Consider the following 25,126-nt stretch of genomic DNA (forward strand, 5'->3'; position numbering starts at 1 on the left):
AAAGGAGGATTCTAAAAGCTTCTATGCCTACGTGAGATCCAAACAGAAAGTAAAGGACGCTGTTGGTCCACTGAAAACCGACACTGGAGAAACAATACCACCAGGGCAGCCCACAGCAGAAGCATTGAATGACTTTTTTGCTTCAATCTTTACAGTGGAGAACCAGAATGTACCTGAACCAGAAACTATTTACACAGGACCAGAAGAAGAGAAACTTGAATAATTTGTAATTACCAATGACTGTGTCAAAGAAAAGCTGAAAGGACTTGATTCTTCCAACGCAGCTGGCCCAGATCAAATTCACCCTTCGGTACTGAAAGAATGTGCTGAGGAACTGTGTACCCCATTGGCGTATATCTTCAACAAGTCATTAGCAGAAGGCATTGTTCCTGCAGACTGGAGAATCGCGCATATCATACCACTCTTTAAGAAGGGCTCAAGATCCAAAACAGGGAACTACAGACCTATCAGCCTCACTTCAGTAATTGGCAAAGTCCTGGAAAGTATCATCAAAGACCATATAACAGAGCATCTCGATAAGCATAATCTCATCCATGACACTCAGCACGGATTCAGAAAGGGGAAGTCTTGCACTACAAATCTTATTGAGTATACTTGGAAGTCATCACCAAGACAGTAGACGAAGGCATCCCAGTAGACGTTGTGTATCTAGACCTGGCCAAGGCTTTTGACACCGTACCACATAGAAGACTAGTAGAAAAGATTAAAGCTCATGGCATTGAAGGCAAGCTGTTGTATTGGATTGAGGCATGGTTGACAGATCGGAAGCAGAAAGTAGTTACGCAAGGAGCAGAGTCGGAATGGAAAGAGGTGACAAGTTCGGTGGTTCAAGGATCAGTATTAGGACCCCTCTGCTTCCTGATGAACGACATGGAGAGCAATGTTAGCACATCAGCTACAGTGAGCAAGTTTGCAGATGATACAAAGTTAGCAAATCCAGTGGCAACAGATGACGATATAAAGAATATGCAAGAAGACATAAACCACCTGCAAGTCTGGGCAGAAACATAGCAGATGAGGTATAACGCAGAGGGATGTGCCGTTATGCACTTTGGGCATCAGAACCAGCACCACACATATCACATGGGAGAAACAGAACTGAAAGAAACAAAAGAAGAAAAGGATTTGGGAGTGCTGATTAGCAACACACTGAAGGTATCCTCGCAATGTGCTACTGCAGCCAAGAAAGGGAACAGAGCATTAGGCCTCATTAAAAGAAACTTCGCCTTCAGAAGCCGTGACATCATATTAAAACTCTTCAAGTCTCTGGTTAGACCACACCTGGACTATGCTATGCAAGCATGGAGCCCGCACATGGAAAAGGACAAGAAGGTCATCGAAAAGGTGCAGGCAAGAGCAACCAAGCTCATCCCGAGTATCCAGCATCTTACATACGAAGAACGACTAAGGAGACTCAACCTCACCACAATGGAGAAGAGAAGGGAAAGAGGGGACATCATCCAAACATACAGAATCATGAATCAAATCGACAGGATCAACCCAGATACCCTTTTCCAGAAAGCGGACTACCAGGGCACCAGATCGAGGACACTCCCAAAAACTGGCCAAATCAAGATCAAGACTAGATACAAGGAAGTATTTCTATGAGTCAAAGAGTGGTGGAAAATTGGAACAAATTGCCTGAAAGTGCTATTCAATCGCCCACACTCCTCTGCTTTAAGCAGGAACTAAGCAAATTGGGTTTAATGGGCAAAAAAGCCCCCAAACCCTGCCACACTATTATCATCTCAGAAGAAGGTGAAGGTGTGGCATCTAAGGTATGTCTAAGGTATGTCTAACTAGGCAAATGCAATATACTTCTAACATACACTATTTGTAAAGGTCGCGCGTCAATGGTGAGAGCACTGTGTATTGTGTATAGGAAAACGGACAGTAACTGCAGTATGAAAGTAATAAAAGAAGAAGGAAACTTGATTGAGGGGTGCATGTGTAGCTTGACGTAGATTGTCTGAAGAAATGCCTGTGAAGAAAAAAATATTTGTAAAGAGCGCCATCATCCCTGGCTAGGAGCCGCATGCATTAAATTAGCTCTTTAAATTTAGAATAATATACGCACTCTACTAAATTTGAAGATAAAAATCTTTACTTAGGCTATTATAATTGCCAATCAAGGTCAAATCAGGTCACACAGCCATCCCATGTTTACGTTTTCTTTACCGTGTGGAAAGTGAAAGTGAGCTGCTGGTTGTTCCAATTTAGTATTAATTTTTTAATTATAATACAGCGCGGGTTTCTTGATCAAAACTGGTGCATGCACATTGACTGTGCATGTGGTCGTTGGACAGCCTGACTCTGGAGGTACAGTTTTAGGTAAGACAGTGGTTGTCATCATTAATTTCAGTAAACATCATGCATTTTCAGATTTTGCATGGAATCAATCATGCAATATTCATTGAATGATTGATAGTAAAGAAGATAGTAATAGTCAGATCTCACCTTGATGACCTTGCATGCTACATCATCATGATCATGTAGTTCCAGTAACTGTAACTCAGTATTTATTTATTTTATTTATTTCTTACAAAAAAAGGAAAGGCAAAAAGTACCCTGAGCATTTTTGCTGAGTAAAGATAAACACTTGTGCTGAGCCTGAGCATCAAATTGGTCACTTATCGCTCACTGTTCAAAATGTGACATCTACACCAATTACAGTCCCCGAAACTGTCTACTTTTTAGCCGACCTCAATTCCGAAACATTTAGTGATACGGTAGTTTAAAATGCGATCCCCAACCCTTTGGTTACCTTCCTTGGACGAATTTGCAGAAATCTCCGCGGGTGTCTGAAATTCCCCGGTACAAACATCGAAAATGTCGCATTTCTCAGTCCCGGTGATATCCGCATCGCTGTTTTCATGCTTGTTTGAGTGATAGTAGGATACAGGATGTAGGCTAGTCCCCTGTGTTTGACCTGCTCCGACGTCTCAATTCACGCGCAATTATTCGTACCTGCTAACCAGACAGCAATACTGTGTATTGCTGTATGGAACCAGACATAGGCAAAAAGCACAGGCAATAATAGTGCTCAAGTCAAAGATATACCGGTATACCCTGTGTGGGCAAGTCATACTTCAGTATGACTTGCCCTGAACGTCCATATATGTTCGGAAGAGACGGATACATTGCATGAGAGCCAATTTAAGCTTCCTATAATATCAATTGCACATGTATACGAAGTCACAAAACTTCAATATGCACTTCAAATACAGCAGACCAGCTGTTAATTATTACCGATCCTGTAGAATAACTTACAAGTTACATAATCGTCCATTTCATGGAATCCCGTTGCTCAGAATTGCCAATTTCATTTTTATCTGTCAAATGCAAGTTGTGGATGTGCTCCATTAAATCACAGGTGTGAAACTGACTTTATACCACTCGCTCGCTTTCGCAGAAAAGCCAGCCTTGTGGCGCTAGGTGATGACGTCATCGTGGACGTATGCAAAATTTCCGACGGGCGTCATATAACCCGTATTGTGATTGGTTTCAAAAGCCATTCTTTGAAATCGTCGCGTTCGTGGCGTCCATTGATTGGCTTACGATTTCAAAAAATAATAACACACTGGTAACAAAAGTTATGTATATTATTGGGGCAAGGAATCCAATTACTACACTGAAATTTCAGTGACTCAAGACAAGCGGTTCAGTATATATGATAGGAAATGAGGTACATCCCAGCGGTACCTTATTTATCATAAATAACGAACCGCTTGTCTTGGGTCACTGAAATTCCAGTGTAGTAATTGGATTCCTTGCCCCTATAACATACATAACTTTTGTTAACAGTGTGTTATTAGTTTTTGAGAAAAATGCAAAAATAGACATAAATTTATCGAGGGCCTGTGTAGACTGTAGTACCCCCTTAAGTTTACTTCGAGGATGGTTAAATATCAAAAATATCAATTTTTAATCATTTGCATTAAATGTGTATTATTATCCCGAATTTCAAAAAATCAAAATTATTTGATATCAAAAGGACATTCTTCATATTCATAGTTCAATTTGATATGTCCGATGTTCTTTCATGTCCCACAAAAAATACTGTCGAAACTTTCATACCAAAGCCCTTAAAGAATCATTACAACACCACATTTAAAAATTCCCAAGCGGGCAGTGGCGTAACTCCTATGGGCACCCGGGCTAAGGGGCACCCTGGCCAGGCCTGGATACCATTTCGACACGATAATACTTTATTATAGGAATGAAGTGGACACCTTTCCCCACCATAGAGAGAATTAATAATCTTCATTTGGGTGCCCTCCTCAACACAAAATTTTCGCGCGCTTCGCGTGCAGTGCACCATAAGTTGTAATTTGAAAGACCGAGACTAAACTTAATTATACCAAATTAGTGGTATTTAAGCCTGACATTTCGCGCGACCGCTCGCAATTGTATTAGGAAGAGGGGTGTTATGTTCTCTTGCCTCCGGGCGTCACAACCTCTAGCTACGTCACTTCAAGATGAAAAATATTTTCGAGGGCAAAAACGAAAGCAATTTCGCGCTTGCATAATTTTGACCCGGTAATTATACCGGTACATAATTATACGGTATACCATTTTTTTTTAGAGAGAGAATGTACATATAAAGTCTTTGACCTTCCCAAAAAGGATTTATTTGGACACAGATCTGAAAGAAAAATGTTTTGTATTTTACGCTATTTTGGCCCATGATCTGGGTGAAAAGAGCCTAATAGGGACATTGTGAGCGCGAGTAGCGCACAATTTTTTTTTGTATTTTGCACAATTTTGGCCCATGATTGGGATGAATTTTGGTGGAAAACAGGCTTCTTGCCCCTTTTCTTTTCCTTTGCCTTCCCGATTTCTCTTTCATTTTTTGTCGGAAGAGCACTTTTCTCTTTCATATTTTGTCCGGGGGGGGGGGGGCACTCTGCCCCACTGGCTACTCTACTGCTTTGCACCATGCACATCCTTGGTTAGGGGCACCCGATCTACTTTCGCCCCCGGGCACCCGGAACCAAAGTTACGCCACTGCAAGCGGGGTGTTCCAAAAATCAATGTACAGTGAATAATTTGTAACAATGGGTATATGTACTAACTAGGCATACATGCACAACCTGGATTTCTGACACAATGTAGTTATACATACATTTGCAGGGTGGGTTGGGACAACAAATTATTTTGACGATGCGTGAGATTTTACTCATTTTCCAGCATTTTGCGTGAGATTTACTACCTAGGAGTGAGATTATACTACCTTGGCGTGAGACCGTGAGAAAGTGAGCCAATGCGTGAGACTCACGGCCAATGCATGAGAGTTGACAGCCCTGCCGCCCTCTAATTTGCATAATTAATGAGCTAATTTGCATAAATGCTAATTAATTATGCAAAAATGCAAATTAGGGGTGGCTCCACTATATAATACATTAGATTAGAAACACTTTGACCAAGTTTCAAGTTGCAAATTGAGTTACTGTCATTATTACATTCTAACATAGGCTATCATTTACTGGAAAATACCAAATGTCTAGCATACTTGGTTATAAAGTTATGAAGTATTTTGATGTCTATTTTCTTATGTATGTTATTGTTTTTAGCTGCGGGTAGCAGCTCTATAAGTCACCATGTCTCTCCGTTAGTCCGTCCGTTTGTCCGTTAGTCCGTCCGTTAGTAACAAACGCTAAAAAATGCTGTAACGTCAACATCGTTTGTCGCATGGCTATGATACTTGGTGAGGGGGAGCCTGGGGAGGGCCTATACCGGCCCCATACTGGAGTTTCGTCCCAAAATATGCTAATTAGCGGATGACATGATCGAGCCGGCAACTCGTGAAACCGCCCGGCCGTATGGCATTTTCCATATACTTGGTTAGTTTTGTGGGGTTCATTATCGAACCCCAACGGTTTTAGCTTGTAAGTTGTATTTATATTATTTATCAACATAGGCCTATTTGTTTGTGATATTTCAAGCGCTTTTAAAATTTCAAAATAATCCCATTCAATTACACGGTTGACGATGAAAATTTACTGAATTTAGGGACTGCACGTCATACACCACCTGCTAATTAGGTCATTAAAGGGGCATTACACGATTTTCAACAATTTAGTAACAAACGCTAAAAAATGCTGTTACATCAACATCGTTTGTCGCATGGCTATAGTACTTGGTGAGGGGGAGGGCCTATACCGGTTTGTCGCATGGCTATGGTAGGGAGAGGGCCTATAGGGAAATTTGGGAAAAGTGGGGAAAATGAGGGAAATTGAGGGGAATGGGGGAAATTAAGGGCAATTTTGGGGAAATTAAGGAAATTCAGGTGAATTAATTGAAATTGTGGGCAATTAAGGGGAATTGTGGAAAATTGAAGGGAATTAGGGAAATTTGGGAAAATTGAAGAGAATTAAGGGAAATTGAGGGAAATTCAGGTGAATTAATTGAATCGCAGAAATAGTACAAAATTGGGAAGATAGAGGGTAGTTAAGGGAAAGTGGGGAAATCGAGGGGGAAGTGGGGGAAATAAGGGAACATTGAGGGAAGTTAAGGGAAATTGAAGAGAATTAAGGGAATTTGAGGGAAATTCAGGTGAATTAAGGGAAATTGACAAGAATTAAGGGAAATTGAGGGGAATGGGGAAATTAAGGGCAATTTTGGGAAAATTAAGGGAAATTGAGGGAAATTCAGGTGAATTAATTGAAATTGTGGGCAATTAAGGGAAATTGAGGGGAATTGGGGAAAATTGAGGGGAATTAAGGGAAATTTGGGAAAATTGAGGGAAGTTAAGGGAACTTTGGGAAAATGAGTGGAAATTGAGGGAAGTTAAGGGAAATTGAAGGGAATTAAGGGAAATTGAGGGAAATCGTGTGGACATCAAGACTGTCCGAAATCGGTTTCCAAACACTTTTGATGTCAAGACGCTTTTTCCGAAAATCGTTCGGACATCAAAAGTGTCGAAATCGGTTTCGAACACTTTTGATGTCAAGACGCTTTTTTCCCGAAAATCGTTTGGACATCAAAAGTGTCCGAAATCGGTTTCCGAACACTTTTGATGTCGCTTTTTTCCCGAAAATCGTTTGGACATAAAAAGTGTCAGAAATCGGTTTCCGAACACTTTTGATGTCAAGACGCTTTTTTCCCGAAAATCGTTTGGACATCAAAAGTGTCAGAAATCGGTTTCGAACACTTTTGATGTCAAGACGCTTTTTCCCGAAAATCGTTTGGATATCAAAAGCGTCCGAAATCGGTTTCCGAACACTTTCGATGTCAAGACGTTTTTTCCGAAAATCGTTTGGACATCAAAAGTGTCGAAATCGAGTTTCGAACACTTCGATGTCAAGACGGTTTTTTCTGAAAATCGTTTGGACATCAAAAGTGTCGAATCAGTTTCGAACACTTTTGATGTCAAGACGCTTTTTCCGAAAATCGTTTGGACATCAAAAGTGTCCGAATCGGTTTCGAACACTTCATCAAAAGTGTCCGGAATCAGTGTCCGCAAGCCTGGAAACAAGCAGGCGCCGAGCGATTTTTACCCTACGGTTACCGAGTTTTGACGCCTGGATCCAACCAGAATTACACGCCCAGGCGCCAGAGAAAATATGTATTTTGCGCCTGGTATATATGACCAGTATTGCTCCATTTTGTCAAGTTCAGTGCTCAGGAAATGGCCCAGTAAAACTTCGTCAGGCAAGCTCATTTCCACTCAAAATAGTGGCCATTTCCAATGTACAGGGTGTATCAAAATGATTGGTACCGGGCTATGTGACATTTTCAAAAATATATAAAAAATATGAAATTGCTAATTAATATAGTTTTGGTACTATAAATAGAAAGGGCATATGTTAACTTATTGATCTATTAATCTGAAGTTGATAGGTTGATGCATCTGGGAGCTATTGTCATTTAAACGAAGATCGACCTAATCATGGTTTGACTTACACAACACAAGATGAATAGGTTCACTGCTTGAACCATTTATTGCATACATACTCTTCAATATCTCACCTCAGTATACATACATAAAATTGCTTTACACATGCTTTTAGAAAGATAGTTTCTGATGTACCTGCCTTACGACTCTGGCAGTGTGAGGTGAAGCCCTATCTTGAAAGAACTTAACATCTGGGATGGGTCCATTCTGTAACTGCCCATATCAAATTTTGAAGCATTGCAAGTTGTAGCATGTTTGCATGGGAAACGCCTTGCTCTTAGAAACTGTCTCCTAAATCTTCTCTGCACTTCTCCATAGCTTCGTGTCGACCAGTGATTCTTAACTATGAATGCACACTGAAGTGTGGAATACTGTGGAGCCATTCCAATAACTTTTACCAGGTCTAAACTAACATACTGTCTACAGTCTATAGCCATTCTGCCACACCATCTACTTAGTAATCTCAATAATACAATTTAAATTACCGCCCTGGATGGTGTTGATACACAAACTTCTTTCACCCCACCTAAATTATTCAAGTCAATAATATTACTCTCAAGCAATAAATATTGATTAATAACATTTATTTATATTATGAATGAAGAAATAGGCAAGGAAAATATTAAATATTTTCAACATATCATCCTCACAAGGTATTTGCAGTAAAATAGAGCTTTGAAAATGGTGCGCTACTGATCCAGCGTTACGATGAAAAGTGTAAAACACCTACTTTCCTTTAGAATCATGTAACTTCTGAATAGAATGTGCTATCTTTATGATCTAAAATTCTTAGAGAAGATAAAACTACTATAATTACAAATATTTAAACAATTAACCACAAACTAGCACAAAAATAGTAAAAAAATCGGCAAAAAAAATGAGAAGTCTTCGGTACCAATCATTTTGATACACCCTGTATTTTCAACAAAATGCAGTGCCAAATCTTATCTTTTACCTAATATTTTGCCAATTTTCCTTGATATTTGCCTTCAGGGCTCATAATTTTGGCAGTATTTTGCCTTGTTTTCTGGTTAGGTGATCACGATGATCGCGATCATGAAGGCGGACATCTTGAATTTTGCCGATGGTTGTTTCTAGATTTTTTTTTACAATTTTCCTAAAATCATGAAAAAAAAACGGGTAAGGCCAAATTAAGCCCTGATTTTAGTCATTAGATTCACAGATATTAATAGAATAAAATAAAATTAAAATATCTAGAATAGAATAGAATAGAACAAAACAAAATAAAATAAAATAAAATAAAATAAAATAAAATAAAATAAAATAAAATAAATGAGACTCAAACAAAATAAAATAAAATAAATAAGACTCATGGTTTTTTAACTGGTCTGTTCAGATATAATAACATTGTTATAACTTGTTATTTGTTCAAATATAATAAGATTAAAACAAATAACATGGATCTAAACGTCTCAGGTGACTAGGTGAGTATCGAAAGCTGTAGAAATAACAAAAATAAGCATTTTGATACTTTCAGAAAAATGACTCCTGGCTCTTTAAAAATGGCTCCTGGTTCACTAGAAAATTACAGGACCAGGAGCCGCTTTTCCAAATCTTTGGCTCCTGGTTCAGACTAACTTATTTCCAGGCCTGGGTGTCCGAACACTTTCGATGTCAAGACGCTTTTTCCCCAAATATTGTTTGGACATCAAAAGTGTTTGGAATCGGTGTCCGAACACTTTCGATGTCAAGACGCTTTTTCCCCTGGAAATTGTTTGGAAATCAAAAGTGTCCGAAATCGGGTTCCGAACACTTTTGATGTCAAGACACTTTTTTCCCGAAAATCGTTTGGACATCAAAAGTGTCCGAAATTGGTTTCCGAACACAATTTTTCAAATTTTGATTTCTTTTTGGTGTGGATGGAAATACCCTTTCAGGCATTATTTTAAGATGAGCGCCCTCAAAGGTTAAGCTCACAGAGGGGTAAGGTAGGGACTGAGTCCCGGGAATTTGAGTCCCGCAAGGAATTCCATGCCCGGATACCCGAAATTCAAACAAAAATTCAAGATGTTTTGTATTTTTAATATCAAAATTGATACTTTGTATTCATGTCATACTCTATTGATGATTTCAAAATGCATTCAAATTCAATGCATTTTGAAATCATTAATAGACTATGACATGAATACAAATTATATTGGTATCAGTATGTATGATGTCCAAAATGTTTATGTTTCTTACGAAAAGAACACACTGCTAAAAAAATTAATAAAAAAAAAAAAAAAATTGAGAATTTGGAGAACTTTTGGGTAAAATGTTAATTTAAATCCAATTCAGTTTGCTATACAGTTTGCTTGGTGAAAAAGAATTACCCATTTAGAATAGACATACATGCTGCTTTTAACTAATTAATTCATGCACCAAGGCCAAATTCATGGCGTCTATGCGTCTATGCTTGTCAAAACGCCTGATAAATTTGTGGTCTACAAGATGGGAATAAATGCCAGTAACCATGGTAACTCTTTGTAAAAAATTATTTGTGGAAGGAAATGTTCATAATTTGAGGCTCAGTATCCAGTGATAAACAATGCATTTTTTTTTTGCAACTTATTTTTGTTAAAAATTAATTAACAACCAGTATCTTCAAACACAAGTGTGTGAATCCAGTGGCATTCCAGGAAGTTAATTCCCAACTTGTTAACATGCAAAATTTGCTAAATTTCAGATAATTTAAATTAAAAAAACTGTACAAATCCGGGTACATATTCATTCATTCACCCTGGCATACATGTGAGAACATTGCTTGAACATTTATTGATTGCCCAGAAGAAGTAATTGCAGAAATCATATTTCTTTCATTTTTGTAAAAACACTTGCTCAAAGAAGTGCCAGTACATTTCACATCTTTGAGTGCAAAAACAAACAAACATTATTTGAGCTGGGATTTTAGCAGATGGGTGCTTAGAGTCTTAGCTAGGATTTGACAAGTGACCATTATTTTCGCCATATTCAACTACCTGTCCAAAGTTTGCCCCGGGGAGTTGCTTATTAAAAACATGTCAATGTTTGACCATTTATAAATTGTTACTTTTTGGGTGAATTACATCAGTCGTGTTCACATTTTGAGTTACACCCGGCGTAAACTTACTCTAACATTGATCAAAAATCCACAAATATTTTCCCTACTCCTACCGCGTGTCCACACTTAGCTTACTCCTAGCACTACGCCGACTAGTTCCACCAAGTATTCACTTCTGGTCGGCGTAAACATTGGCTACCCTTTCCGGTGTTTATGTGACCTTTTCAACCACGCGGTATGTAATTTCTTAGTTCCGACCAACAAAAGGTCAAACTTACTCCGGGTGCCAGGTGTAATCTGCGTTTACATTGCAACTTACACCTGGCGGAAGTTACACCCAGCTCGCTACTCCTGACTTTTGTCAGGAGTAAATCGTCGGACGTACGCCTGGCGGAACTTATGCTGTCCATCGTTCACACTGCACCTAGTACCACCTACTCCTGGCAGCGCCTACCGCTACTCCTAGCAACTTGCGCCGACCAAATTCCGCCGGGCGTACATCCGACAATGTGAACACGACTATCGATGCATATTACAATAAGCCAACTCATCTACTAAATTCCAATCTAATGAACCAATCTAGCTTAAATTGATAGCTAGTCTATCTCTATCAGCACTGATCAGCCCAGAATATACAATGTAATGCTATTAAGAATGACATCACATCTATCACTGTAAATGATTATAAATGTATCATTTATATGAGGAAGGCTGTGCTTGGTACTGAAATGGGATTACCTTCAATATAATTATAAAGAGAGATCTGTAGGTTCATTCATTTAAGCCTGCATATACCGTATTCATTCCAATAAGCGCCCAGGGTGCTTAACAAAGTCATTTAGGGTGGGCGCTTATTTTTTTACCTTGTTTACCTAATTTTTTCAGTAACGGGTATTCATTCGAGCTAATTTACGTATGTTATAGAAGGCTTGAAAAGTTTACGCAGGACTTGTACCGGTAGTCCTGCAGCTATTTCACTGTATCAACATCTATCTGTCACTTCAACATTAATGTTACCCTTTAGCAAATTGAAAATACCCTGGATGGGCGCTTATGGGGCATGGGCGCTTATTGGAACGAATACGGTATTTCAAAACTGATCAACACCAATTTATAAGTCGTAGGCGTGCAAATATTGATTTGTACGTAATATTTATGTTCGTAGCCGGTAGGGCCAGTTGTGAGTTGTTTAACATAGGCGTAGATCCGGGGATAAACCCCCCCAATATTTTGCCATGGGGGATGGATGGTCCATACAACCATCCCCCAATGTTGATGCCTGATAATGGGTTTCTGACCAAATTTACTTCATATTTGCCCATTTTAGCCCCAAAAGTGCAAATTTTCACACGCTTCGCACGCATTTATTCTACTTTAACACCGTATTTCATCAGTTTAGATTCAAAATAGTAAAGTTTTTTGCGCGTTTCGCGTGCAAATGTACCATAAACTTATTCTGTCGCCAAAAGGTGCTGGATTGACTATACTTGAAGAATTTGTTCCAACTCCATCCCCCCAATGTCAAAAAGAAATCTACGCCACTGTTGTTTTAAAAATACTAATGCTATTTACAGGTTGCAAATTTGCTACAAAGTCAATTCAGCAATGTTTATAGTTTTTGATCTTCTATTACATTTTTGGCCCCCACACGCCTGGTTGGCTGCCTGCCTGCCTGGTTGATTGGCTGTCCGTCCGGGCAGAAGCAAAACAATTAATCTACTGTGCAGCTTACAATGTAAATGCAATAACTGATCAACTTCTAACTTGGTATGGTGATAGGATATGGTGGCCTGATGTGCTGAATAGTTTTGTCATGTTATTTGCTTATGAATATTAATGAGCTTATTTGCATATTTTGCTTACATTGCCATTAATCCACTCTGCAGCTCAAAGGCAATGACCGATCAACTTCATTATTATGTTTTCAGGGTTATTAGGAGTTAAGAAAACCTAATAATGATAATATTGATGGCTTATTTAGATGATACCATAACATATCGGATTCGTCATACAAATATCGAACTCGCCGTTGGCTCGTCCGATATTTTTATGACTCGTCCGATATGTTATGGTATCATGCTCAGCCATCCAATATTATATCAAACTTTGAATGGTGACAGCCTGACGTGCTGCATAGTTTGTGTCATGTTATTTGTATAAAAATTGTAATGAGCTTTGCATATTTATATTACATATTATTTGTATTTTCCAACCTTACCTTATTAAACCTTGTTATTTACACACCTTTGTGTGGGGGCCACCTTAATTATGAAGCACGTAATTCTAGTTGATACAGAGGATACAACAACGATTATAAAAAATTCATCATCATGGATGCAAACATTTAAGTAGGTCAAGACAGACAAAACAAAGAGAGATATCTATGGCACATTTGATGATATTAATTAAATTAACGAATATGTTTGGAGAGGGGCAAATAAGAACAATGAAAATGCAGGGTGTTACATTAAAAGGTACCTTATAAATGCTAAAGTAGTTTTGAATTTGAGAAAGTGATGATGAAAGTTTGCAAATTACGTAAAGAAAATACCCCTTTGTCTTTCTTTAATTTCTTCAGACTCATATTTAAACATCAGGGTCAGGGACAGGGTAAAACCCACTAGTATTGGTGATTTCCTAAATCAGAAAATTGATAGGCAGAAGGGTCATTAGTCCAAAAACCCAATAAGAACAGTGCCAAAACTTTCATATGGAAAAAAATCCTAACAACTGACATTGACAAAATTTTGTATTGATTTATCCTTCACTTTCAGGAATTCTCACAAATTTGATCACAGATAAGTTTAGCATTTTAAGAACAAGGTACGGTACATACTTCTTTTGTTGTACCGGTACATATAACCAAGAAGAAACTAAAAGTCAATCTATTTGGTTGGAAACCTGGACTTTCAGTATATTATTCTTGATTCTGACATGCCAGTGTTACCTCTCACTCAATTGACTGGACTAGATGCAATTAATGTTCTTCAAATTACAGCATCAGAATAATCTACCTTTCATGACAGAAAGAGGAAAATGTATGTAGATAGTATAACTTGAATTGCTGCTCTTAAGATGCCTCAAATTTATGACTTGTAACATTCTTTCATGGAATCAACTCACTGAATAATCCGATTTATACATCCAATTTTAGGCTTGTACAATACATTATAAATTCTATAGTATAAAATAAAGGTACAGTGCAAAGATTACAGTAGTTAAATTTCACTTAATGACATAAGTGGATAAATTGTGAAAATAAAAAGCAGTAGAAATAAGTTGGTTTCAAGGATGAAGAGCTAGTGACGTCACTATGTGAGCTGATGAGGATAGGTATTCCCCATGTTAATAGTGTAATATGTATGCGTTCATACTAGACCCTGTTCAGTTCACATTAGAAGATTTCTTCATTCGACGAAGATAAGTTAATCTTGATTAACTATAATTAAGCATGATCGAACGAAGACATTGCACTGTACACATTTCACGAAATTAACGAAGCTCGAACGAAGCTATTGATGCCCAGCTATGATTTAAGCCGGAGAAGGTCACTTGTCACATGATCATTTTCCTTCATCGAACGAAGCGAGCGTACACATTACAAAATTAACTTTGTCGAACGAAGTATTCCTTAGTCGAAAAGAACCTTTTTGCTTCGTCGAAGGAAGAAAAGTGCGCGTATACATTAGGAAACAATGATTTTTTAATCGTGCTCGAGGTTAAATCGAAAGAAGAAAATTTTCTAATGTGAACAGGGTCCTAGTCTCGTGACAGGTGAGTGTATGAGCAAGAAAAGCTAGCTGTTTTTGGTAAGGATTGGATGTAAAGCAGGTCGTAGTGGCAAAATGAATTGGTTGAATAGAGAACAGGTAATTTTGATGTTATAAAGTATTAAAAAAACCCAGTCTATTACTCGTGCATGCATGCATTTATGTAACAAAATTATTTTGGACATGAGTGCAGGCCGAGTGTGGGGAGGGCGGTATGGGGTGCAATCAAGAAATATGGGTGAAAAGATTTGTGCAGTACTATTTGCCATCGAATTGTTACATGTACTGTAAGCTGATTATCACTATAGCAACTGGATCGCATTTTTGAGTCGTGAACGACAATCAAAATGATCCCCAATTAAAGTGTATTGCTTGCCATCATTCCAAAATGTGCATGATTCAGTTATCAAAGGAGTTAATTTTAGGAAAATACTTCATGGTGATGGTGAATATCATCAAAACACTGTCCTCTAAGATTGACTCCAGAGAACAATCTTACTATGCTTTGAACAGGTGATTTATAGTTGTCATTCTGTAATACATGTACTTTGCAGCTGGGCATTTGAATATATTTGTTGAAAAACTAAATGATCAAGTTCCAATAATGTTTATGAAAAAAAAGTGCACGGAAAAGTAAATGTGTGTTTAAAAAAGTGCAAGGAAAAGTTCATAGATATGAATGATTAGTTTGACTATCCACCATCTTAGAAAAAAAAATTGAGGATTTTTTTGATGATTTTCACAGAAGGCTTGCAATATTTTCTGACTCAGAGAGGCTCCCCCAGATAATGGCCAAGGAAATCACATTCTCCATAAAATTTGACATGTGAAGTAAGCGGGAAAATTTTTAATAGGCTGGCTCCCTTTCAAACGGGATCCACCCTTGGGACCAGTCTTTTAAAAACAGGATTTGGATAGTTGAAATCCATTCAAAATGAAAATTAATATTATTTGATCATAGTTTCATTAAAAAGACTAAGACCCTGTAGGTAAAGATTAGATTTTTACTTAAATGTGGTGTTATCAAGCAAAATCAGTCCGAAGTTGGACATATTCAATTTTCAGTTTTCTACATGATTGAATAAGGCATTTGCAGAAACCCCATTGAAATTGAGCAAATTTTCATGTTTAAATAGCCCCAAAAAATTTAATTATTTTAGGGGGGATTTATTTTGGAGAAAGGTCCACATTTTGATCATTTTGCACTCCTACAAAAAAATCCTGGGTATGGGTCCGAGTCCTGGACTAGGTTAAAAGAGAGTAACAGTTGTGAAGCTGTGTAAAAATAGACACCTGTAGTACAAAGGTACCTATCTATATAGTATGTAGTAAACGATACCTACTGATATTTGTTTGTGTATTTACACAGGTTCATTTAATTGCTGTGATACTAGTAGTAGTATAAACATTGGGAGCAGACAGACAACTAGCCAGGCAAGGATAGGACGCTTTGATGCACAGCAAGACGTATTGAATCTAAAGAATTTGAATTGATGCTGACTGACCCGTAGAGTGGCATAAACATTTTGGACTCATACAAGACATACCATTCAGTAGTAGACTGAATGCAACTTATTTTCTATTTCTAACCAGGTAAGACAAGCTGTATGCTGTTTTTGTACTTTAGTGGTAGAAAGGAAATGTCTTATCTGTTGGAATATACTAGTACTAGTTCTACCATTGTGTGGGCACCTTTCTAACACTAGAATACCCCGAAGAGAGGGGGCACTTCAATATGAAATGGATATAGGTGTAGGGCTGGCACTTTCGCACTAAGGGGCATTCGGTGAGAGCAAAATGTAAAAAATATGGGGTCATTGGGTGAGAGCATGATTTTTAGCATTCGGTGAGAGCAAAATGTAAAAAATATGGGGTCATTGGGTGAGAACATGACCTTTTTTTTAATGGAATCTTTGGGTGACAGCCTAAAAAGCGCCACAAAAACCTCGAAAATCAATTTCTAGTTCAAAATGGCTTCAAATTTCATTGTTTTTTCAAAATAAGTAACAAAATCAGTGATAAATGAAAGTTGCTGTTCAAATTGAACTTGTAAGGGTCTTTGGGTGACAGATAAAATGGAAAAATAGGGGGTCTTCGGGTGACAGAGCACAGTGTTCGTAAAAAAAATATGGGGTCTTTTGGTGACAGCGATGCTGAAAAAGGGGGTCTTAACAGCCCTACATATGCGCCACCTCCAAAGTTGAGTGCTCTCCTGGGGGTACCATCTCACTTCCCTGAGATAGTGAGAATACACTACCATTCACATCAGGCCAAAAAATAATTTGCTTGCTGGCCCGCCACCGACCGACCCAAAAGTGGCCAAAATCAGGGTCGACCCTTTTAATGGTTACTATCCATTCATGCATCAATGTTTCCCATAAACTTGGCGTCTTATGCTAGTAGGTATGTAGTCGTTCTAATTGAATAAATTTCTATGGTGTATTGTAAGGTCTCAAGTGAAGTATTGATGTATCTTTCTACATGACCAATGTTCATTACCTACAGAGGGCACGTTGGCTCAGTGGTTACGGCCTTGGACTCATAATCTGAGAGCTTGCTCGACGTGCATGGGTTCGAGTCCCCGTCCCGCCACCGTGTTGTGCCCTTGGGCAAGGCACTTTGCCTCGCTTGCCTCACCCCACCCAGGTGCAATGGGAAGCTGTTAGGGGTAGTCACAGTCGTTGTACTGATGAACCCTGCGCCATTTGTAGGCTGCAAACGTGGTTCCGATTATTCTAATAACGGCGGAATAAATGTAAAGCGCTTTGAGGCTGTTTACGGCATAAAGCGCTATATATAAATATCTACATTTATTTATTTATTTATATAGTTGTGTGTAATTATAAAAATATTTTTCCAACCAAACGACCCACCGCAAAAATCCCACTGGTGGGCAAGCAAACAATTTTTTTTTTCATGGCCTAATGTATGCACCTTTCTAACACATACAGTAGAGTGGTAGAATATTCTGGGAAATTGACAAGTTTCTGTTATTTTTACTGTATGAATTTGATTGAATGGCTATATTGTTACATGCTTAGTGTGGTATATTTTGAGGAGTTAGTGAAAGAAGGCCCTATGTGCAATAGCTGCCCTATAGACATTTAAACATTTCTGCATGCTATAATGAAAGACAGAGATAAAAAGAATTTATCGCGTCTGGTGCTGTCAATTACAACCGCCCTTGATTGGTTTACACAGGTTAATAGCTCGTAAAAGGAAGGCCATTCTATCTGGTGCCGATCGGAGAGAAGGAATAGCAGAAAATGGCGAAAAATTACGTACTTTTACAAGGCAAAAAGCAACTTTTCTAGGCATTGTTGACATGGTGCCTTCGCGAAAGAAAGTTTCCTACTATAAGTATAAAGACCTAACTTTTGAGATGGTTTGCATGTTTGAAGGTGCAAAATTAACAATAAGGCGCCCTGGTTATACCGCCGCATTCAGCAAGTCATCATCATGACGCTTGTAAACAAACCGTGCTCGAGTTTGATTGACAGATGATGACGTCAGACGCGATAAAATCTCTGTCTTTCATTATACATCATGCAGAAATATAACACCTGGCAGCTATTGCGGATATCACCTTCTTACACTTACCGCTCGATTTGTGCAATAGTCATGATGATGACTATTTAGGTTATAATCTTCTGGGGTTACTACAGATCAGGGTAGACCTGTGATACACTAGGATGTTCACATAGAGCAAGTAGCATAGCAGCAATTCAGCAATTCCAGCAGAACAAGAAGCAGCGGTTTAAAATTTGAATCCAATCTTGTTGTCACATTTAGCGTGGATACATACACCGAGTTTTGAGCACATCGTTTAAGACAGTTCTTGCTCCTTCGTCACTGAACATGTAATGACGCAGGAGCAGAAGCCGACTGGGACCGAGGACACAGCTGGTGTTTATTATAGTAGTTTACAGACAAGTTTTGATCAGCACATAATTTATACGTCAAAGTATCATACATCTGCTCCCACTTCAAACACGCGTTAGTGTCATACCATCGATCATGGCAGTGCTGTCAATCACAATACTGTGTTGGACGGGACTTCCTAGCTTATTTGCATACATGAAAAGATCACAAAATGTGCCTCAGGATATCAGAAATATACAAAAATAAATTTTTGAATTTATAACTATATACATATATGTGACACGATCTGGTCTGTGGGGGCCAAAGACGGCAAATTTGAAACTGAGATAAGGGTAAAACCATGGAGTAAAAAACAATATAATACATAAGAAAATAGACATCAAAAAACTTCATAACTTTAGAACCAAGTAAGCTAGACCTTTGGTGTTTTCAGTAAATGATAGCCTATTGTACATTTGTATGTGTAATGTAATAATTGCAGTAACTCAATTTTCAAAAATGCCTCCTTTGGCCCCCATGGACCAGATCGTGTCACATATTTACCTTTTTTTATACCTTTTTTCATAGTTCCATCCTAATCCTTTATAATATCTAGACAAGTGTGTTCTACAATAGCTATTTCAGGGATTTCCATATTATTTTATTGTCAAATAATGACCTCTCGTAAATAATGTCAGATTAATTTTGACTGAAATTTGTTTTTGTATTGTTTTGTTGTATAAAAATTGTTTCTCATCCTGTATGTGCATTATAATTTCGAGGCGTTAGTCAGAAGGCCATAGATCTGCAAATGCTGCCAGGTGTCACTGTATTAGATGTGCAGATAAAATTGGTTAGGGATGCACCATTAGACTTCAAGGGGGGAAGAAGTTTTGAAAAAGAAAAAAAACTTCCCCCACTACATGAGCAAAAAAAAAAACTTTCCCCACCAACACTAAAAAACAAACAAAAAAAACTCACCTTTCCCCACCTAACTGTATAAATGCATGAAAATTAAAAAAACAAAACTTGTCGCCTTAGGCGGCGAAAAAAAAAATTGCCCCGACCCCAACTTCCTCCACCCCCCTCTTTCACAAAGTCTAATGGTGCATCCCTTACATCTCTATAAGGCAGCTATAATTGTGTAGTTAGATCTTGCACTATCAAACCCTGCTATAGTTGTACACAGAGTGCTTCTAGCACATCCTAATTTCATAAAGTACCCCCTCTGTGGATAGACAGAAAGTTTTATCAATTAATCCTTGTTATGGGGCCAATAACCCAGGGCAGTCAGAAATACTTTGTAGTTTAATCCATGTTACAGGGCCAATGACCCAGGGCAGTCAGTCAGTTCAATAAGTAATGACAACAGGTTTTATTTAAGATGAATAATAAGTATCACATAGTAAGTACATGTACCATATTGATTATTGGCCTGAATAGGAAATTCTATATATTCTACTGTGCACTGAAGAATTGTTTGGCCATGGAATTACAAGCAGTTGTTTATTGTTATTGCAATATCATCAAAGGCACAATTGCTATTTTTTCCATAAATTATAAACTGAAGAAGGGTAGCAAAGAAACTTTTGAGAAACTCCTGAGAAAAGACATATCAAATTGTAATTTATCATAGTTTGTTGTTGTCTTGCATTTGCATGATAAACAAATGAAAAGATTAAGTTGGGGAAAAGAAAAAAGGAAAGGCAACAGAAAGGAAAGGGGAAGAGGAAGGAAAAAGATGGGAAAATGAGAAGAGAAGAGATTAAAAAAAAAGATAAGAAAGGAAATTGAGGAAGAAATCCAGTAAGTACTAGTATGTGTTAAAAATTGGCCTAAAAATACCAAATTTGATAGATGTGTTTATATTACACAAAATGGCAGTAGCCCAGAGACTGAACCGATCAGTTTGTCATCTTGTGCTGAGACTTTCTGTCTTTTCTCTATGCTTGCAGAAAATTACAACATCTGACTTGTATACGCTGACGAAGTTATGTAATAATCGGATTAACTACCATAGCAATAGGTGAAAACAATTTTTGAATATACTGCGCTGCACTGATACGTTCACACGGAACCATATCATGCTGTTCACTCGCACCTGTAAGATTAGTATCTTTGAAAAGACCAGTATTGTATTCAATCTATGATTGCAGACATACACAGGTGATGAGTGTAACCTGCTTGTAGTGCAGCGCGATATGTTCAAAATTGTTTTCACCTATTGCTATGGTAATTAATCCGATTAATTACGTAACTTTGCCAGCATATAATGCATCAATTCCTTCTTCTAGTATTAAGGCACATCATAGCCTTCAAGTCATATTTGTTTGGGTGGGTACTTTGCTTAAAATAATACTGTTTATTTTTTGCAGAGGTATTGATCATAGTTATAGGAAGTGAATCAAGGAAGCCACTGGTCACATATATATTTCCACATGTATTGCTGTTATTGAAAAATAAAACCCATTTATACAATGAGCCTTGGAATCTTGCATATTGAACCCATACCCCCCCCCCTCCCCGGCCCATACCTTTCCCTACATGCGGGATTTATTTTTATCAGTATGCTGCTAGCTCAGGCACTGCTCAGATTTTTATCTACAGATTGCTCCTGATCGATATTTGATACAATATACTTTTAGTATATATGACTCAAAATAGCCTTCCTGTTTCCTTTACCAGGTTTTCAAGGTCACTATTCCCTGTTATCACGTTATCACTACCATTCATTAAATCTGCTATTGGATATAGCGAGTATTGTATCACAGACACTATGGTGTTACATGTGTTACAAAAAAAGCAGCATATAACAATTTGTCTGATTTTTGCTGTTGCAAGTAACATCTTTACCAGTTATTGATTTGAATACTAGACAAGCATCAGTAACAAACATAAACTATTTCTTTCCTGGCCTCCTTTATATATCAGCAGGTGAACACAAAAGGAGTTAGTCATGCAGGACTTTAAGGAATTAGCAGATGACAATGTGTGGATAGTGGCTGCTGGCACAGCAGTAGTAGTAGTCCTAGGAACCACCCTCTATTGGTTAACACACCGTGGATCTAAAACACGCATCATGGCCAAGTATGATTATAACAAACAGTCTGTGCTTTTGCCGGTAAGTTTGATTTTGTGAATGGAGCAATGTTAAGTGTGTTATTTTTTTGAAATGATTGACTGTTTTCAGTTATAACTTTGTACTTATGTAATTTACTGCACTATATCAATGGTTCAATATGATTATGAGTTGGGTGTGTATTGATAATGTCATTAATGATGCCATGTGCATATCTATTTATAGTTTCTGATCAATATTTAATGTTATTGTCACTGATAGCTACTGATGTGTAACAGAGAGCTGTGTTTAGGCAGAGTAGATATAATACTTTTCTTACATCATAGACTGTTTACATCTTCTATGGTTTAGGTTCCTCTTTTATAACCCTGGAAGGCAAACAACACCCTACTCGTAGTACATGGAGAAACGTTGTAGTCGCCTGCTTCACAGCCGAATGAAATGAAAATGAATGAATTTAACCCTAACCAAACCAAACATTAAAAAAAGCTCAATTCACAAAGCATCTGCAAGCGTGGGTATCTCACATGATGCGATTATGCGAACAGTCATATGGTCATGGAAAGCTTGGCTGGTCAAGGTAGACCCCATTGCAAGATGTGGCCGTGCACGTGCCTGGCACCCGAGGGGTTCCTGAAAAAAAGTTTTCTCTACTTCTTTCTTTCTTTCTTCCTTCTTTCCTTCCCTTACCAAAATAGGATTTGGGTGTTGGAGTTAAGACCACTGTGACCAAAAGACTCCCTTTCTGACAGATCATTTGAAACAGAAAAATCACCTATGATAAGAGGGGTCTCAAGTTTGGTTTGGTTAGGGAGAAACAACTGAGAATCTTTAAGTGGACCCATCACTAGACCAATTTGTCAAGAAATGTTGACATTTCATCAACATTTTACAACTTTCCCCAAATTAGTTTTGGCTACATGAAGCAAAATGTAGCTTTGATAGCTCTGAAAAAGTGTCTATATTACTAATACTATAGATATTATCAGGGCATATCAAAAGATTTTTTAAATGTTAGGTGTACCTTAATTTATTTTCAAATATATGAGTGCATGTTTGAGTAGTGTGTGTGTCTGTGTGTCACACTGTGTGTCACACTGTGTGAGTGGGTAACAAGGACACAAAATTAGGCCTGTAACCAGGATTTATTTTTAAGTTTGAAAAAGTGGACTGGGGCAGATTTTGAAAAAAGTGGGCTTTTTTACAAAATTGAGACCTTTCTGACCAAAAAGGCAAGAAAATCCTCTATTTTCTTGGCGGCTACGCTCGCAAATGTTACTTTTTGGGTCAAAAAAGGAGACTTTTGGCCTTAGGCGATTTGAGGGGGATCCACCCCCTCTCTCCCCCCTGGTTGCGGGTCTACACAAAATGAAACATTATTAACCTTATTGTGGATATACCATATCAGCGGTAAAATTGGACTTGATTAGATTTGAAAATATTTTAAGCATAATAATGAAGTGAAGCTACAACACTCTTACACCCTAAAATTTTGCAAAGCTATGAATAGTGAAATTAATTGAATTACCAGTCAGTTTGGTTATAGAAGATTCTCAATGGACACAAATCGGGGATTTGGTGCAAGAAAGCCCCATCTGCAATAGCTGCCAGGTGTCATATGTGTACAATATAGAATGCAGAAATGGTCCAATTGTCTATAGGGCAGCTATTGTACATAGACCTTTCTTGCACCAAACCATTGAAATATTGTTACGATAATACTAATAGTGTAATGATTTTAAGTGGGGTGAGTATGGTAAGTAGGCTAACTGGAAAGACTGATAGCAAATGACAATACAGAAATACCAGGGGTGCAACTAGGCATGAATCAGTGTACAGTCAAATATTTATGAGTAAATACTTGACAATTTACAATTACTGAATTATGAATGGGACTAGTGGAAATGTTTCTTTTGTGGGTGTTTGTGTGGTTGCATACATTTGCTTCTTGGTTTGGGCACAGGGTGCAGAATCTCTACCACTTGTCTCTGTGGGTCTCAAATTTGCAGTCCTGATTGTGTGCACCATTGATGGTTCAACTAACTGAGTTTTGTTCAATCACACATGTATACATGTAGGTCCTGTGCGATATCTATACACCGAACACCCTGGGGAAGGGAAAATTGGGAAGGGGTAGGAATTTTTTGAAGCAAAAAGGCAGAGGGCAAATTATTTTTTGTAGGTAAAAAACAAAAAAGGGGGGCAAATGATTTGTTGCACACATTTGTGAAAACAGTACATACATATTCTAATATAATTTACTGTGTGCATCATTATCTTAAACATTTAAGGGGTCAAAAAGCAGTTTTTGGCATACTGGGAGGAAGAGGACAAGAAAAATAGGCCTATTTAGCACACCGTTCAGAAATATACTGCCCTCCCTGCTCATAATTATAGCACAGCCCCTTACCCAATCATGATTGGAAGTAAATTATGTAATATTCTACAGTGTGGGCCAAAAACAACTTTACCCAATTTCAGAGGGTGGTTGCTCGAATTATAGAAGAGCTATTCATGATAATGTTACATATTCGAAATGTATATCTTTCTAAGAGTATGTGATGAAGAAATGAAAACAAAAGAAGCTAAATTAACAAAATGGTGCTAGTTTTACGTCCGAGGGTCAAAAATCACTTTGTCCACACGTAATTCAATGGGATTTGTCTGACTGCTAAGAGTAAGGCATACATATGCGTTAAGCATACATGTAATTGGTAAACACGTTTGGCTTGTCTTTGAAAAGTGATGATTGTTTTATATGCATGAAAGAAATACAATCGATTTTAATCCCCATTTACTTATCATGTACTCGAACTTCACTCCTGTTATTGACCAACAATTAGCATAAAAATTACACAATTACAAAGGTTTCATCTGGCGCAAGATTTGAATATTAAATAGGTCTTCGTGCAGTTTGAGACTGTGTGGCTTATTTCTAAATAGGTTTGCAAGGTGTCAAGATAAGGCAATTCACAACACAAGAGAGGACTTTTATGGCAGAGGTATACTTAAGAACAGAAAGCTTTTTGGAAGTGTAGCCAATTTCGGATTCGCTTCCGAACGTAAGAGTCCCATAAAACCTACCATAACTCTACACATGAACAACTTTCACTACCTCGGTAGTGTGATGAATAGATGCAAAGCACGGAGCGGAACGTCCAAGAACCGACCGTTCAGCTGCAAATATTGCAGCGGTTCAAAGGGAACTTGCAGCTAACCCCAGAGTCAGTTGTCGACGCAACAATTTGCCGGCCGAACATACCACGAACGCAAAAAGTGCAAACTTTCTTGTAGATAACATTTGACAAACAATGACAAAAAATGAGGTCTAAGGTTACTGCTTTTGCGCATATTTGAAGAGAATTGTTTTTATATCTTTGTAGCATGAAAGCTGCATATCATGACGAAATATCGTAGCTTGAAATTTAAATTGTTTATGTTTGATTTATTTGGTTGTG

At 37.9% G+C, this 25,126-nt stretch overlaps 2 protein-coding genes across 4 annotated transcripts in view; both read left to right on the forward strand.

Annotated features, from left to right (window-relative positions):
* Positions 1-1,104: 1,104 nt before the first annotated feature.
* On the forward strand, positions 1,105-1,629 carry LOC140159700 (uncharacterized). Its single transcript, XM_072183195.1, has one exon. The coding sequence runs from the start codon at positions 1,105-1,107 to the stop codon at positions 1,627-1,629; it is 525 nt and encodes a 174-aa protein (XP_072039296.1).
* Positions 1,630-2,240: 611 nt separating this feature from the next.
* LOC140159400 (long-chain-fatty-acid--CoA ligase 1-like) overlaps positions 2,241-25,126 on the forward strand; it is a 61,680-nt gene continuing 38,794 nt past the window's right edge. For all 3 annotated transcript variants that reach the window (XM_072182861.1, XM_072182863.1, XM_072182862.1), the window contains exons 1-2: positions 2,241-2,352; positions 21,521-21,710. In XM_072182861.1, the coding sequence (XP_072038962.1) occupies positions 21,546-21,710 (165 nt within the window). In that variant the 5' untranslated portion in view covers positions 2,241-2,352; positions 21,521-21,545. The remainder of the gene's footprint in view (positions 2,353-21,520; positions 21,711-25,126) is intronic.

The sequence above is a fragment of the Amphiura filiformis genome, chromosome 8, assembly GCF_039555335.1.
Source record: "Amphiura filiformis chromosome 8, Afil_fr2py, whole genome shotgun sequence".
Classification (NCBI taxonomy): Eukaryota; Metazoa; Echinodermata; class Ophiuroidea; order Amphilepidida; family Amphiuridae; genus Amphiura; species Amphiura filiformis.

Excerpts from the sequence above, each read along its gene's own strand:
- LOC140159700 (XM_072183195.1), top strand. The coding sequence starts at position 1,105 with ATGGGAGAAACAGAACTGAAAGAAACAAAAGAAGAAAAGGATTTGGGA.